The sequence below is a fragment of the Triplophysa rosa genome, linkage group LG1, assembly GCF_024868665.1.
Source record: "Triplophysa rosa linkage group LG1, Trosa_1v2, whole genome shotgun sequence".
Taxonomy (NCBI): Eukaryota; Metazoa; Chordata; class Actinopteri; order Cypriniformes; family Nemacheilidae; genus Triplophysa; species Triplophysa rosa.
The window spans coordinates 36,197,173-36,210,862 of record NC_079890.1 but is presented as its reverse complement, the minus strand read 5'-3'; the positions used below and the strand labels follow the sequence as shown (position 1 = coordinate 36,210,862).

At 40.2% G+C, this 13,690-nt stretch overlaps 1 protein-coding gene across 5 annotated transcripts in view; it reads left to right on the top strand.

The window, feature by feature from the left end:
• The window catches only part of LOC130556586 (ADAMTS-like protein 1), a 139,455-nt gene extending 126,314 nt beyond the window's left edge, over positions 1-13,141 (top strand). For all 5 annotated transcript variants that reach the window (XM_057337740.1, XM_057337731.1, XM_057337751.1 and 2 more), the window contains 10 exons: positions 1,586-1,796; positions 3,389-3,568; positions 4,252-4,405; positions 5,489-6,509; positions 7,371-7,498; positions 8,611-8,713; positions 9,093-9,273; positions 10,915-11,024; positions 11,123-11,343; positions 11,438-13,141. In XM_057337740.1, the coding sequence (XP_057193723.1) occupies positions 1,586-1,796; positions 3,389-3,568; positions 4,252-4,405; positions 5,489-6,509; positions 7,371-7,498; positions 8,611-8,713; positions 9,093-9,273; positions 10,915-11,024; positions 11,123-11,343; positions 11,438-11,544 (2,416 nt within the window). In that variant the 3' untranslated portion in view covers positions 11,545-13,141. The remainder of the gene's footprint in view (positions 1-1,585; positions 1,797-3,388; positions 3,569-4,251; positions 4,406-5,488; positions 6,510-7,370; positions 7,499-8,610; positions 8,714-9,092; positions 9,274-10,914; positions 11,025-11,122; positions 11,344-11,437) is intronic.
• The last annotated feature ends 549 nt before the right edge of the window (positions 13,142-13,690 follow it).

The window sequence follows — 13,690 nt, the reverse complement described above, 5'->3', positions numbered from 1 at the left end:
ATGGTTACAAGTCATTGCAAAAATGGCTGCAAAAGCAAAGTTAGGCCTGAAAGACGTCTAGCGTCATTTCCAGATGCCAATCGGTTTATGTTTTCTTTTTTATAACATGTTAAGTGTGTCTTAAAGGCTCAAACACTGCTGAGGCCACTGTATTTCTCTGTTCTTTGGCATCTTTGCCAAAATTACAAAAGATAACCCGAAAGCTGTTCACGACACATTTTTTAGCATCACCAGTGAGAAATGTGATGTCAAAAAGCCCCATATTAAGTTTATTCTGTGGAAAAAATGAAGATCCCAAGGTCAGGAAATGAAGGTCAGATGCTACTAGATTTGGATTTCATCCCCACTGCATTAAAAAACAAACCTGTTCATTCTCCAAACAAATACTCACTCCACATGGAGCAGAGCCGGAAACTCACCTGTCAAACACGTTCGCTGGATCCACCGCTCACTCAGCGATTCTAAATAACCATCTGCAGTGATTCATGGGAACGTTCACGCTGTCGGTCGCATGCGTGTACGAGGGGCCTTCTGTGAATATAAAGATAACAGTCGAACAGTGTTTGCTTACCGCCGAATTCCATTTGATGGGATATAATTTTTCACGAGTTGAAATACCGTCGCGTAGATTTCGCAGTTTTGCCGCCGAAAGATTTACGAGGCATCGAAGGTCCCGGTGTTAAAATATCCAAACCATTTCCAGAATGTGAAGTAATAATTGCGGTGGTCCGCCGTTGGAAAATTTGCACCTTCCATCGCGTTACGGGCGTAAAAACGCAGCGGAGTTCTGTCTTTCCACTGCCTGTTTTTTCAAGTGTTTCGTTTATTTTCAAGCACAACAAACTTTGTGTTCGCCCTGTTTCCCTTGGCCGCCATCGGCCCTCTACTGGGACGTAATATCCCATCCTATTTTTGGTTCGTTTCCCTTAGAAGGAGAATCTGTAGTTTTTCCTTCGTGTCTAAAGTGTAATTTCACTGGGGGAGACCCAGACTGACTGCCGAGCAGTGGGGTCTTCCAGCTGAGCTTTAACTGAGCCGGTGGTCCCAGAGGTTTAGACACACCGGCCAACAGCAGCTCAGGGTTTAAATGGTGGCAGAAGGCACAAACAATTATTTGTATTTTTTATTATATAATTTATTTGTATTATTTATAATGTTTTTTTTTTTTTACAAAGATTTACAAATTATATAATATGAGGGACCATTCCAAATTTTCAATTAATCAATTTCTAGATGTATTGAGGCAAATCCCGTTTAGTGTCTGTTGAATTTCAATAAAATCTTTTCCAAAATACATGTAGAAATATTACTGTTGTATTGCTTAAAAGTCAATCTGAACTTGTTTTCTTTGCCGTTTTTGAAGTCTGAAAAATACAGAGCATCTTTTCTGTTATTTTGACCTGTTTCTCCAGTTTTCATTTTCTGCAAATGCAAATTGAATTTGTAATATATTTATTTGAAATATGGGTAGATTAGTAGAACGCTTTTTTCTTCGAAAGCGAATTACTTTCAGAGATAACCTGTGCCTCTGAATTAAACCATATGACATTTTCCTAATGTCTGTTTTTTATCTCTATTTCTCCAGGTGGGAAACGGAGGCTTGGAGTTTCTGCTCGGCCACATGTGGAGTCGGTCTCCAGACACGTGCCGTGACCTGTGTGTTGAGAACCGGATCACACGGTAACCACACAGAGAAGGTTAAAGACGAGAACTGTCGACAACCCAAACCCAGCTCATTCCAAGCCTGCAATCGCTTCGACTGTCCGCCCACATGGGATGTGCAGGAATGGAGTCAGGTGAGACGCTATCCATCTTTCTGTAAGAATAAGACACTGAATAAAGTTTGTCTGTCAGGGTCGGCAGGAGAAGAACCCAATTGCAGGCAGCGCTAGGTGTAGAAACAAGACTTTAATTATGAACAAAACCAAAAAACCCACGATGGGGTAAAACAAGGACAGGACTAAATGACAAAACAGAAAATAAACACTTCCCTCGAGGGGGATAAAACAATGGAACAGAATAAACTAAGACTTACTGAATCAACAAGAACCAAAACTAAATAACAGCTATAACGTAACGTAGAGAACAGACAAGGTAAGACAGTTCAACGGGGCAAGGTATCCAATGGGTTTAGACAGCAAGGCGAACAAGGCATGTAAGCAAAAACGAATGAGCACAGGACAGCAAACACAAGGGCATTAAATAGGGAGACTAACAAAGGATAATTAACAAGGCAGGTGTGGGGAATGAAACACTGATGGAAAGCTAAAAGAGGAAACGAGAGGGGCTGTAATCATCACAGAGCCTCATGTTTTGTGTGGAGAGAGGCATGTTATTGTTGGTTCTGACATAACATGCACTCTCTCCGGTCTCGTCTTTGGCCCCGCCCCTCTCGTTTCCTCTTTTAGCTTTCCATCAGTGTTTCATTCCCCACACCTGCCTTGTTAATTATCCTTTGTTAGTCTCCCTATTTAATGCCCTTGTGTTTGCTGTCCTGTGCTCATTCGTTTTTGCTTACATGCCTTGTTCGCCTTGCTGTCTAAACCCATTGGATACCTTGCCCCGTTGAACTGTCTTACCTTGTCTGACATGATGAGGCAGAATCATGACATTGTCAGCAGGTGGGAATCTGTTCATGTTCTCTGAACTCACTTATCCCATTGATGAAAGTCGAGTTTATTTTCCCTCCTAACGGCTTTATATTTGCACATAATCTGGATTTGGGTAAATGTGATGTGAAATGTTTGAGTTCATATTGAGATCTTCAATGACATTGACTTTCGATTGCAGACTTGACAAATCTGAGCTCAGTGTTGAGATCTCTTCTGAAACTCTAATGGAGACATTTGTGTGTGTTTTTTTCTTTCTGAGGTGTAATATGTGAAACTTAAAGAGACAGTTCACCCAAAAAATAAAATTCTGTCATTTTCTCGCCCTCAAGTTGTTGATGAACACAGAGAAAGATATTTGGAAGAATGCTTGTAACCAAACAGTTCTTGGCCACCATTGACTACCATAGTAGGAAAAATGACAACGGTAGTCAAAAGTGCCCCAAAACTGTTTGCTGTCCTAAATTCTTCAAAATGTCTTCTTTTGTGTTTAAGAGAACAAAGACATTTATAAAGTATTTTTTCTACTATGGTAGTCAATGGTGGCCAAGAACTGTTTGGTTACAAGCATTCTTCCAAATATCTTTCTATGTGTTCATCAGACTTGGAACAACTCGAGGGTGAATAAATGACAGAAGTTTCATTTCTGTCTAAACTGTTCTTTTAAGCAAAAGTTTCCATCTTCTCTCCTTTTAATCTCATTGATGTCACGAGAGACATTTGAGATATTAAGGAGATCTCATCTGTCATTTTTCTTTCTTTGATATGTTTGTCCGCAGTGTTCTCATAGCTGTGGTGGTGGCGTTCAGAAGAGAGAGGTCATCTGTAAGCAGCGCATGGCGGACGGAAGTCTTCTTGAATTACCCGAAACGTTTTGCCCCACACCGAGTTTACCCTCCGTTCAGCCCTGCGGCACAGTGGACTGCCCCGCTCAATGGATCTCCACAAACTGGACTCAGGTCAGACACGTGTTCTCGCTTATAAACGGAGTTTCTCTCCTGTGTATATCTCAACAATCTTTCTGTGATTACCACTCATTTTTTACTGTCTGCAGCGTTTTATTGTTTGTTAGTGTACTCTGTCACACTTACTGTAAATCTCTCCGCAAGGCTGTTGTTGAAAAATTCGTTCTGGCTTCGGGCTGACCTTACAAGTGAGGTTAAGTAACATCAATAAAAAGCTCTCGCCTGTCTAAACACGTCATATTTTTCCCTCCCACGGTTTTCTATCGCACTTTACTGACAGCACATCATTACTGAGGAGCATTACACTATATCTCACCAGCACCTGTGGTGTTTTTCTCATCTCATGTGTTGACATGGAGGCACGCTGCCTCCCTACTGCCTCCTTTGAGACGGATTAGTATTAGAGTTTCAGAAGAGATCTCAACACTGAGCTGAGATTTGTCAAGTCTGCAATCAAAAAAGTTGAAGATCGAAGATCTCGATATGAACTCAAACATTCAAATTTACCCAAATCTACAATCGACATTCATTTTACACCTCCATACTCTTCATGGATTTGAACAATTTCCTAAATTGATGTACTTAAATAAAACACGACAGAGGACTCCATCAAATCTCCTGAGCCATAAAAGCATTTTATTTATTAAAAACACTTATCGGTTCTGTGTTCTTTCTAGTGTTCTGCTACTTGTGGTGAAGGTACCAAGAGGTTGTTGGTGGTGTGTAAAGTGCTTGGAGAAAGAGGACAGTACAAAACGATGGTTCCTGATGCCTGTGTCGCTGTTCCCAAACCACCAACGGTCCGATCTTGCTTCCTCGAACCATGTGAAAGTAAGACACCATTGTGTCTTGATTCTAACTATACATTTCTGTTACATTCCATTTGGAGTATCTAGGGATATTAAGAAATGCAACATTAAATAAAGTTGTTGTTATATCAAATGTGAATAGGTGCTTCAATGAAACAGACAGAAATATCACTAATCCGTGTATTTTTATAGTTTTGTGGAGGTGTTATTTAGACATTTGTTAGCCGTTAAACAAAAACAACTACCTAAAGAAAATTGACAGAATTACAAGTAAAAGTACAAAAAGAAAATGAGCGACGCTAAAGGTGACTTGATGATGATGGACGTGACGGCTGCCAAATCACAGGACCTGAGAAAATCTGAACAGAGACAACCAAAGAAAAACACCAAAACACAACTCCGTTTGTAACTATTTTAAAATCGAAAAAATCAACATTTCGATTTTTGGAGCCAGTATAGCGTTATAGGTTACTTACATGTTGCTGTGTTAAAGGGACAGTACACCCAAAAAAAACTTCTGTCATCATTTATTCACCCTCATCTCATTCAAAACCTGTATAGGACTATTTGATATGTGAAACACAAAAGACGATTTTTTGAGAAATGTCTCTGCGCTTTTGTGTCCATACGATGGAAGTCAATGGAGGCCGGTGTTGTTTGGTTCTTTCAAATATCTTCTTTTGTGTTCTGCAGAAGAAAGAAAGTCATACAGGTTTGACTCGAGGGTCAGTACAATAATAAAAAAATTTTCATTTTTGTGTGAACTATGCCTTTAAACGTATTTGTACGGCCGAAATCATTCATTTGACATACACGTTACAAGCCAAGAAACGCTCCGCACGGCACATACTTGCACAGTTCATTCGGTTTTAAGAGTAAGGGAGTACATGACATGAAATGGGAAGAGACGCATACAAAGTGTTGTGGGATTGAATACTGAAGTAATCTGAGGACAGTATAAAGAGAGATAGACTGTATGAAGTCTGTGCCAAATGGGTTTTGCTTGAAGAAGCTTGAAACTCCTCCAGCATGGTTCCTCACCTCTCTTTGGTAGCACGTTTGGGATTTCAGTCCTTCATGTACCATATGATGTTATTTATTTCAGAGATTTTCAAGCCAGTAGCTGTGAAACCAGATCCCACCATCTTGGCTCAACGCAAGGTGTACATACAGTGGAGAAAAGGCAAGAAGCTACACTTCGTGGTAGGCGGTTTTGCCTACTTATTGCCTTGGACGTCCGTGGTGCTTCGCTGCCCCACCCGGCATTTCCCCAAGGGTCACGTCCGCTGGCTGAAAGATGGTAAACCTTTAGAAGTCACACCTCATCTGTCGGTATCTCACGTGGGTTATGTCAAGATTCAACAGCTCCGTGCTTCCGATGCGGGGACGTACACATGCGTGGCCGGCCGAGCTCAGGAGAACTTTGTCTTGAAGCTTATTGGCAGCAAGCAGAAGCTCTCCATGCCAGAAACAGACGTATGGACCACAGATGGATTAAAAACTTTACCAAAAGTTCAACAAACCTCATCTGCATCGGAGGTCAAAGCTAAAGAGTTGTCGTCTTTTGACCGTTACGATGATATCGTCCAGCATTTACTAAACGTAAGGGAACTGTCGCTAGAGGATGTGACCTCAAAGGAATTACTAGATTTTGTTGAAAAGAACAGCTCAAACCTGGAGGAAGATGCGGTTTTGGATTCTTCAAGTCCTCGGTTGTTAGTCACAGATGTGTTGAGGTTTGATGAGATCAGACGCAATCTTTCTGGAGCCGTCCAGGGATTACGGAAAGATGAGCTGATCGCTCAGCTGCTCGACGAATTTACGAAAAGCCACCGTGAGAATAATGAATCCACACAAGAAAATTCGCCGCACTCCCAGAAAAACAAACACAGACAGTCTTCCAACACCAGCAGGCAATGGAGAGGACAACTCCAAAGCCCGGTTATTTTGCAGAAGTCCTCCAGAGACCACATTAGGAACACGAATGAAATCGTGGAGCATGTTGGAGGTCTTATTTTGGTAGCCGGACAGACTAGGAAAGTGGAAATCAAATGCCAAGCGCAGGGTATCCCTGAGCCTGTGATCTCGTGGTCGAAGGATGGGAAGGTGCTAAGAAACAACAGCAGGTAAGACAGAACGTTGGTTTAGGAATCTTTGAGGGCTTAGTAAAGTCCTTGTTGAAAAAAACAGCATATGCTGGTGAGATGGGTTTTGAAGCATGGTAGCTGGTCATGTGCTGGTTTAAGATGGTCATGTGCTGGTTTAAGATGGTCCTGAGCTGGTTTAAGATGGTCATGGGCTGGTTTAAGCTGTTTATGGGCTGGTTTAAGATGGTCATGGGCTGGTTTAAGCTGGTCCCGAGCTGGTTTAAGATGGTCATGGGCTGGTTTAAACTGGTCCTGAGCTGGTTTAAGCTGGTCATATGCTGGTTTAAGATGGTCATGGGCTGGTTTAAGCTGGTCCCGAGCTGGTTTAAGATGGTAATGGGCTGGTTTAAACTGTTCATGGGCTGGTTTAAGCTGGTCCTGAGCTGGTTTAAGATGGTCATGGGCTGGTTTAAGATGGTCCTGAGCTGGTTTAAGCTGGTCGTGTGCTGGTTTAAGATGGTCATGGGCTGGTTTAAGATGGTCATGGGCTGGTTTAAGATGGTCATGGGCTGGTTTAAACTGGTCCTGAGCTGGTTTAAGCCGGTCATGTGCTGGTTTAAGACGGTCATGGGCTGGTTTAAGCTGGTCCTGAGCTGGTTTAAGATGGTCATGGGCTGGTTTAAGCTGTTCATGTGCTGGTTTAAACTGGTCCTGAGCTGGTTTAAGCTGGTCATGTGCTGGTTTAAGATGGTCCTAAACCAGCTCAGGACCAGCTTAAACCAGCACATGACCAGCTTAAACCAGCACAGACCAGCTACAATGCTTCAAAACCTACCTAACCAGCATATGCTGGTTTTTTCAATAGAGGTATCAGTGGTGTTATTGTCTGTGTCATGGCAGAGTAGGACTAATGTCAGACGGGTCCCTGCAAATTCAAGCTCCCGGTGAGACAGATGCTGGACTCTACACGTGCACCGCTGCTAACAGTCTGGGCTCCGCCTCTTTGTCATCTCACCTGCAAACTACAGGTATGGACTATTAGAGACAGTCGACATGCTTTTTTTTCCAAATCTGTGGTGGTTGGTGTTGCATTAGAAGACATAAAGAGTGCTTATAAACACAACTAGGCCTCACTTGTATGTTTACAAACAGAAGTATTAGTATCGGGGACCTCAGTAAATTCAGAGAATTGGGTATGTTGCAAAAATGATTGTTTTCTGGGTCAATTCAGATCGAGGGTGTGAAGAAGATATTTTGAAGAATGTTGGTAGGAGAAAACCGTTGGGCCCCATTGACTTGCATGGGGTTTGTTTCGTGTCCATGAAATAGAAGTCAATGGGGACCAGCAGTTCTTGGTCAACAACATTCTTCAAAATATCTTCTTTTGTGTTTTGCAGAAGAAAGTCTTACAGGTTTCAAATGAAATGAGGGTGAGTTATTTATGAGTTTTAAGTTTTTTTATATATACTGTATATATATATAGTATATTTTCTGGCTTCTTTGCCTTTATTAAGACAGTACAGTGAAGAGATAACAGGAAGTTAAGTGGGAGAGAGAAGGGGGGTGGTTTTGGGAAGTTACCACGAGCCGGGATTCGAACGCCCTAAAACGCAACCACGCCATATGTCGGAACACTGCCCACTTGGCCATCGGCTTCGACCCTTTAATAAGTTTTATGGGACACACGTTTCACATTTACAAAAAAAGCTTTTTATGTTTTTCTATAAACTTGCAGTAATGTTGTTTGTTTTACTTTTTTACAAAAAATGTATGATTGGCTTTATACACACAAATATAATCGTGCAAACATATTATTTCATTTCTAAACGGAAATTGCATGTGATGTTTTGGAAATGGATGACTTGGACTGAATAATGAAGAAAAAGCAGCCGAAAGCTCGTCGTTTTATCCAGCACCTTCTTGAGAATCTTTTTAAACTTTCTCAAGAAGGTGCTGGATAAAACGACAAGAGAGCATTTCTGCAAACTCTACACCAAGAGTGAATACACATGTTAAAACGTGACAAAGTTTTGCTTTTACTTTTTTTAATGTCAAAACCTAATGTGTGTTATTCTATGGTCCTGAACGGTAGTGTAAACATCTTTGTTTAAACTGATGTTGTGATTCATTTGTCTGATAGGCAGTAGCTGTGTGAGCGATGCTAGTGAAGGGTCGAACCGTTCTGCATGCTCCAACAACACCAATCTGCACAACTTTTGCCATGGACAACAGTGCCCCCACAGGTACAAATGTGTTACTGCAGACAATGATTTGCTCTATAATCCAGCACTGGGCTCTCCTATATATAACATAAGCATATGCACACACTAATTCCTAAAACTTTTCTAATACAATTCAGGTCTAGTTTCTTGAACAAAAGCACAATGAAACAGATCACAACTTTAATGGCCTCTCAGATCAATGATGCGCTTGTCTAGTCATTTGAATTGTTACCTTCCTCTGACACTAAACAAATTACCAGATTTAAATCATCACCATTGTATTGTGTATGTGAAATCCCATATAGAGTTTCTGATAGGAATGAGCTCAACACTTTCTTAAAAATCTTCAATGATATTTTTCTTTTCTGTGTTTTATCTTTTTTCTTCATTATGCACACAGGTGGCAGGTGTCCGCCTGGTCATCGTGCTCTGTCAGTTGTGGAGGTGGGATTCAGAGTCGCACTGTGACCTGTCACAGCGCTCCCGAGGGGTCGGTGGCTTGTACCGGGAAGAAGCCGGCAGTAACCAGACACTGTAACCTTCAACCCTGTGTTGGCTGGGCAAAAACTCCATGGGGACCTGTATGTATCAGAACACTCACATCAGTCCTTCCTTATAATCACGATTCAGGAATATACTCTATATCCTTGAGCAACACTGATATTTATGGAAGGCTTTAGGATTTATCAGATTGTAGATGTAATGGTTGTGAAGCTGCACGTGTGTCACTTTACCGATTTAAGGTGATTTCACCTCTAAAACAAGTCGTTTTCATTAAAGAAAAACTCATAAGCTTCGATGTCAGTTTTTCAAAAATCACATAAACATGCCCTGATCTACAACTTTGCTTGCTATGAGGGTTGCCAGATCTTCCTTAAAGATATCTTTGTTCTGCTAAACACAAAAGAAGATATTAGGAAGAATGTCAGTAACCAAACAGATCTCATCCCCCATTGACTCCCATAGTATTTATTTCCCCTACTATGGCAGCAAATGGGGGATGGGATCTGTTTGGTTACTGACATTCTTCCAAATATCTCCCTTTGTGTTTAGCAGAACAAAGAATTGTATACATGTTTGGAACAATCTGAGGGTGAATAAATGATGACAGAATTTTCATTTTTGGGTGAACTGTCCCTTTAATGTTTCTATCACGGTTGCCAAATCTGCGTAACAGAACCATCCCAAAGGCCTACAAAAACTAGACCAATGACGCCAAGCCCAAATACCAAAACTCAACACAATGCATAATTCACACAATACACACATTTCTTCTTGAAAATCACTTTATAGATGGTTTCATCTAAACAACATAAACAAACGTTACATTTGTGACCCCAACTGAACTTCCGGTACACATTGACAAGCAAAAGATTTTAAATAAGCTTTCCTGTAGCTCAGTGGTTAGAGCATGGCACTAGCAATGCCAAGGTCTTGGGTTCGATCCTAGGGAATTGCACGTACTCAGATACAATGTATAGTATAATGCAATGTAAATTGCTTTGGATTAAAGCATCTGCCAAATACATTAATGTAAATATAGAGTGCCTGTAGATTATTTCTGATAACAATCAAAAGAAACCGAATCGTAACTTGTCTCTTCAATATTTTGAATTTATACTGCAATACCAAGCTCAACCGCTAGATGTCAATGTACCATATGGTTTGTTTAAATGCAAACGAACTACAGGACCCATTCAACAAATTGTTTATTTAATAAAATGAACATACAACAAAATTCAACAAATCGTTTAATTAATACAATTATTAGTTATATGTATAATTATTAAAATAATATTAACATAAATTAAATAAAATCTAAATAGTTATATTGTTACACACTAGCCAAACACAAACCGATGAAACGGTCTATAGTAGTACTCATAAACACACTCTGTTTTCATAAAGCACAATTCTGCAGAAAAACCATGGACCTGGCAACCCTGGTCTCTATTTAAAGCTGTAATCTATCATGTTTGCCTCTCTCTTTTTGAAACATAAAATTGCAGGTTACTTTGTTCCTACAAAATCATGCCCGGCAGCTCAAATTTGAAATCATTATTATAAGTTTACCGTCGTGAATTGGAGTCAAGTAACGAGACCGTTTTCAACACAGATTTTTTGTGTATTTGCTCAATAACTGATTTTTGTTTTTGCAGTTTTATGTCTGTTTCCAAATGAGACGTTTGATCAATAATTACTGATTTGTATGTTTGCATCAGTGCCAAGGTCACTGTGTTGGATCACGTCAAGCTCTTCAATATAGACACGTGTTCTGTCAAGACAAGAACAGCACGACAGTGGCACATCAGATGTGCAGCGGTCAGCCGAGGTAACCACTTTTTGACCCCAGATTGCAACAGTTTTGTAAAAAATGAAGACAAGAGAGATCGGTCGGGGTTTGGTTCTTATCGGATCTGTCCTCCTCAGGCCTCCTTCACAGCGTAACTGCACGACGGAGGCGTGTGCTCTTCACTGGCGTGTCGGACCCTGGACTCAATGCACCGCCACTTGTGGTCGTCACGGATTCCAGTCGCGTCACGTCACTTGCATTCACCGGCGGAGCGGGAAGCCTGCTCGCGAGTTCCACTGCGCTTGGAAACCTCGACCGCCCAGCTGGCAGCGATGCAACATCGTGTCCTGTGGAAGAGGTGAGTGCCAAAAAAAAGAAAGGCAAGTAACGAAAATGATCGTATGAGTATTGTACGAGTTGTGAGATTCTTCTGTTTGTTTTTGTGATAATAGGTGAATGTCGGGACAGCACCAGGTACTGTGAGAAGGTCCGACAGCTTGAGCTTTGCCCACTGCCCCAGTTTAAATCACGCTGCTGTCAATCATGCCGAGACACTTGAGATCTCAATGCGAAGGACGGAGAGATTTTAAGGATACGATGAGATCACCTGAGCGTTCTTCCAAGTAACCCAACACGGGCCCTTGAGGACGGGGTTTGTGCTGGGTTAGGGTCACTGGGATTGGTGAATTCCAGACATCAGCTCCGATAAGCAGTCCTGTAAAGAAGACACATAGGAGCACAAATATTTGATGTTAATAACAGACTTTGACCTTATTTTGACTTCAGTGAAGGCTTTGAACTACAAGTTTTTTTTTTTTTTTACATGTTGGCTATTTCTTATAGTCTGCAGATGTGTGAGTTGTGTTAGTATTCACTGGATGATGAAGACTCCCTCCAAGACACTGTCAGATCATGGATTAGAAACTGGAGTTTTGTGCGTTTTAAATGCTTCAACCACACCACTAGGCAGGAACAAGTAAAAAGAAGATACTTTGAGAAATGTCTCAGTGGTTTTGTGTTCTTACAGTGGAAGTCGATGGGGGCCAGTGTTGTTTGGTTAGCAGCGTTCTTCAAAATATCTTCTTTTGTGTTCTGCAGAAGAAAGTAAGTCATACAGGTTTGGAATGACACGAGGGTGAGTTAATGATGAAAGAATTTTTATTTTTGGTGACCTGTCTCTTTAAATCCATAGTGTTCCTTTGCAGTAGAAATCAAAATTTGCTGAATGCGCCAAGCCCACATTAGTAGCAAAATATGACTGCTTTCAAAAAAATAACAATGAGCTCATGAAGATATTCTGTGCGGATGAACCCATCAATGTTTACAGACACAGTTCCAGAGGTTAAAGTGAGGTTTTATAAATACAGACATGACAGCATCTTAAGAAACCCTCCAAAGCGCCAACTGGTTTTGTCTTCTGTTACGTGTATACTTGTGTATTATATTTGTTGGGAATTTGTCACATTGCCCTGTAGTTATTAGATTTCACTGGAGAGAAAAATGGAAAAAAGTTTTGCACTTGATATTTTCCAGGTCCATGGTAATAAGGAGGCTTGATTTACATTCTCAGACCATTGGTTTCTGTCTTTGGTAACGTGTCGATGCAGCTTTAACCACTGTCAGATGTGCATGGTTTTGTATATACTCTCTTAAATTAATTTTTCTCAAAAGCGACCATTTGATCATTTTTAAAAAGAAAATAAGAAAAACGATGGGAAATGCTTGGACATGATTAAGTGCTGTCACTTATTCAACACAACCCCTGTAAGTACTTATGTATTTAAGCAAATATAAAAATACGTCTTGAACATATGATTGTATGTTTTTTTGGAGGTTTTATTCTTTAAATTGTATTTTATTTTAAAACAGTGATGAGCTGTCTTCAGTTAGTATTTATTAATTTCTGTAAGTGCAATTTTTTTCTGTAAATGAAAACAATCCAGATGTAGTTTTTATGAACATTAGGTTTGTTTCTGTTATACTGTAAAAGAATCAATGCATGCAATAGTGTTCATATCTAATGCTCTGGTTCTCATTGTTAGTAGATCATCTTCAAATGAATAAAGTGGAATACATTCCGTACATCTAGTCATGCATCGTTAATGTAATTCACATTATAAAAGGGCTGATTGTTCATTCGCTTTCTGATTACATATTTTCTGTCATCCAAATAAACATTGGACCAAAGCACTACTAAATTCATTTTCATTGTAAATGGTTTTGATAAACAAATCCCTGTGCATAATGTTTATGAAATGTTTAGAACCCATAGAATATAAACTGCTGAAAACTTTGACACAATCACTTCATCATTTTCCTCACAAAATGTTAACAAACTTTATAAAGGCTGTCGTCCCTCTTGACAATTAGCCATGGTTTTATTATTATTATATTATTATTTTATAGAATATGGTTATGGGAGACTTTGTAGACATTGCTTTACAAAAAATACATGTGTAGATGTTTCCCAGACACGGCTTAAACCTAGTCCCAGACTAAGCATGTTTGAGGAGGTGTCTGAAAACATATCTTAAAACGTACCAGTGCAATTCATTGTTTTAAGATTTCTTGTAAGGCCTTTTTTAAAAACTACTTAAATGCCCTAAAACCTAGGCCTTGATATAATCCGAAAAATCTTCTCTAGATGTGTATGTGTAGCCTATATATTAACACAAATAGGCCCGGTTTCACAGACACAGTTTAGC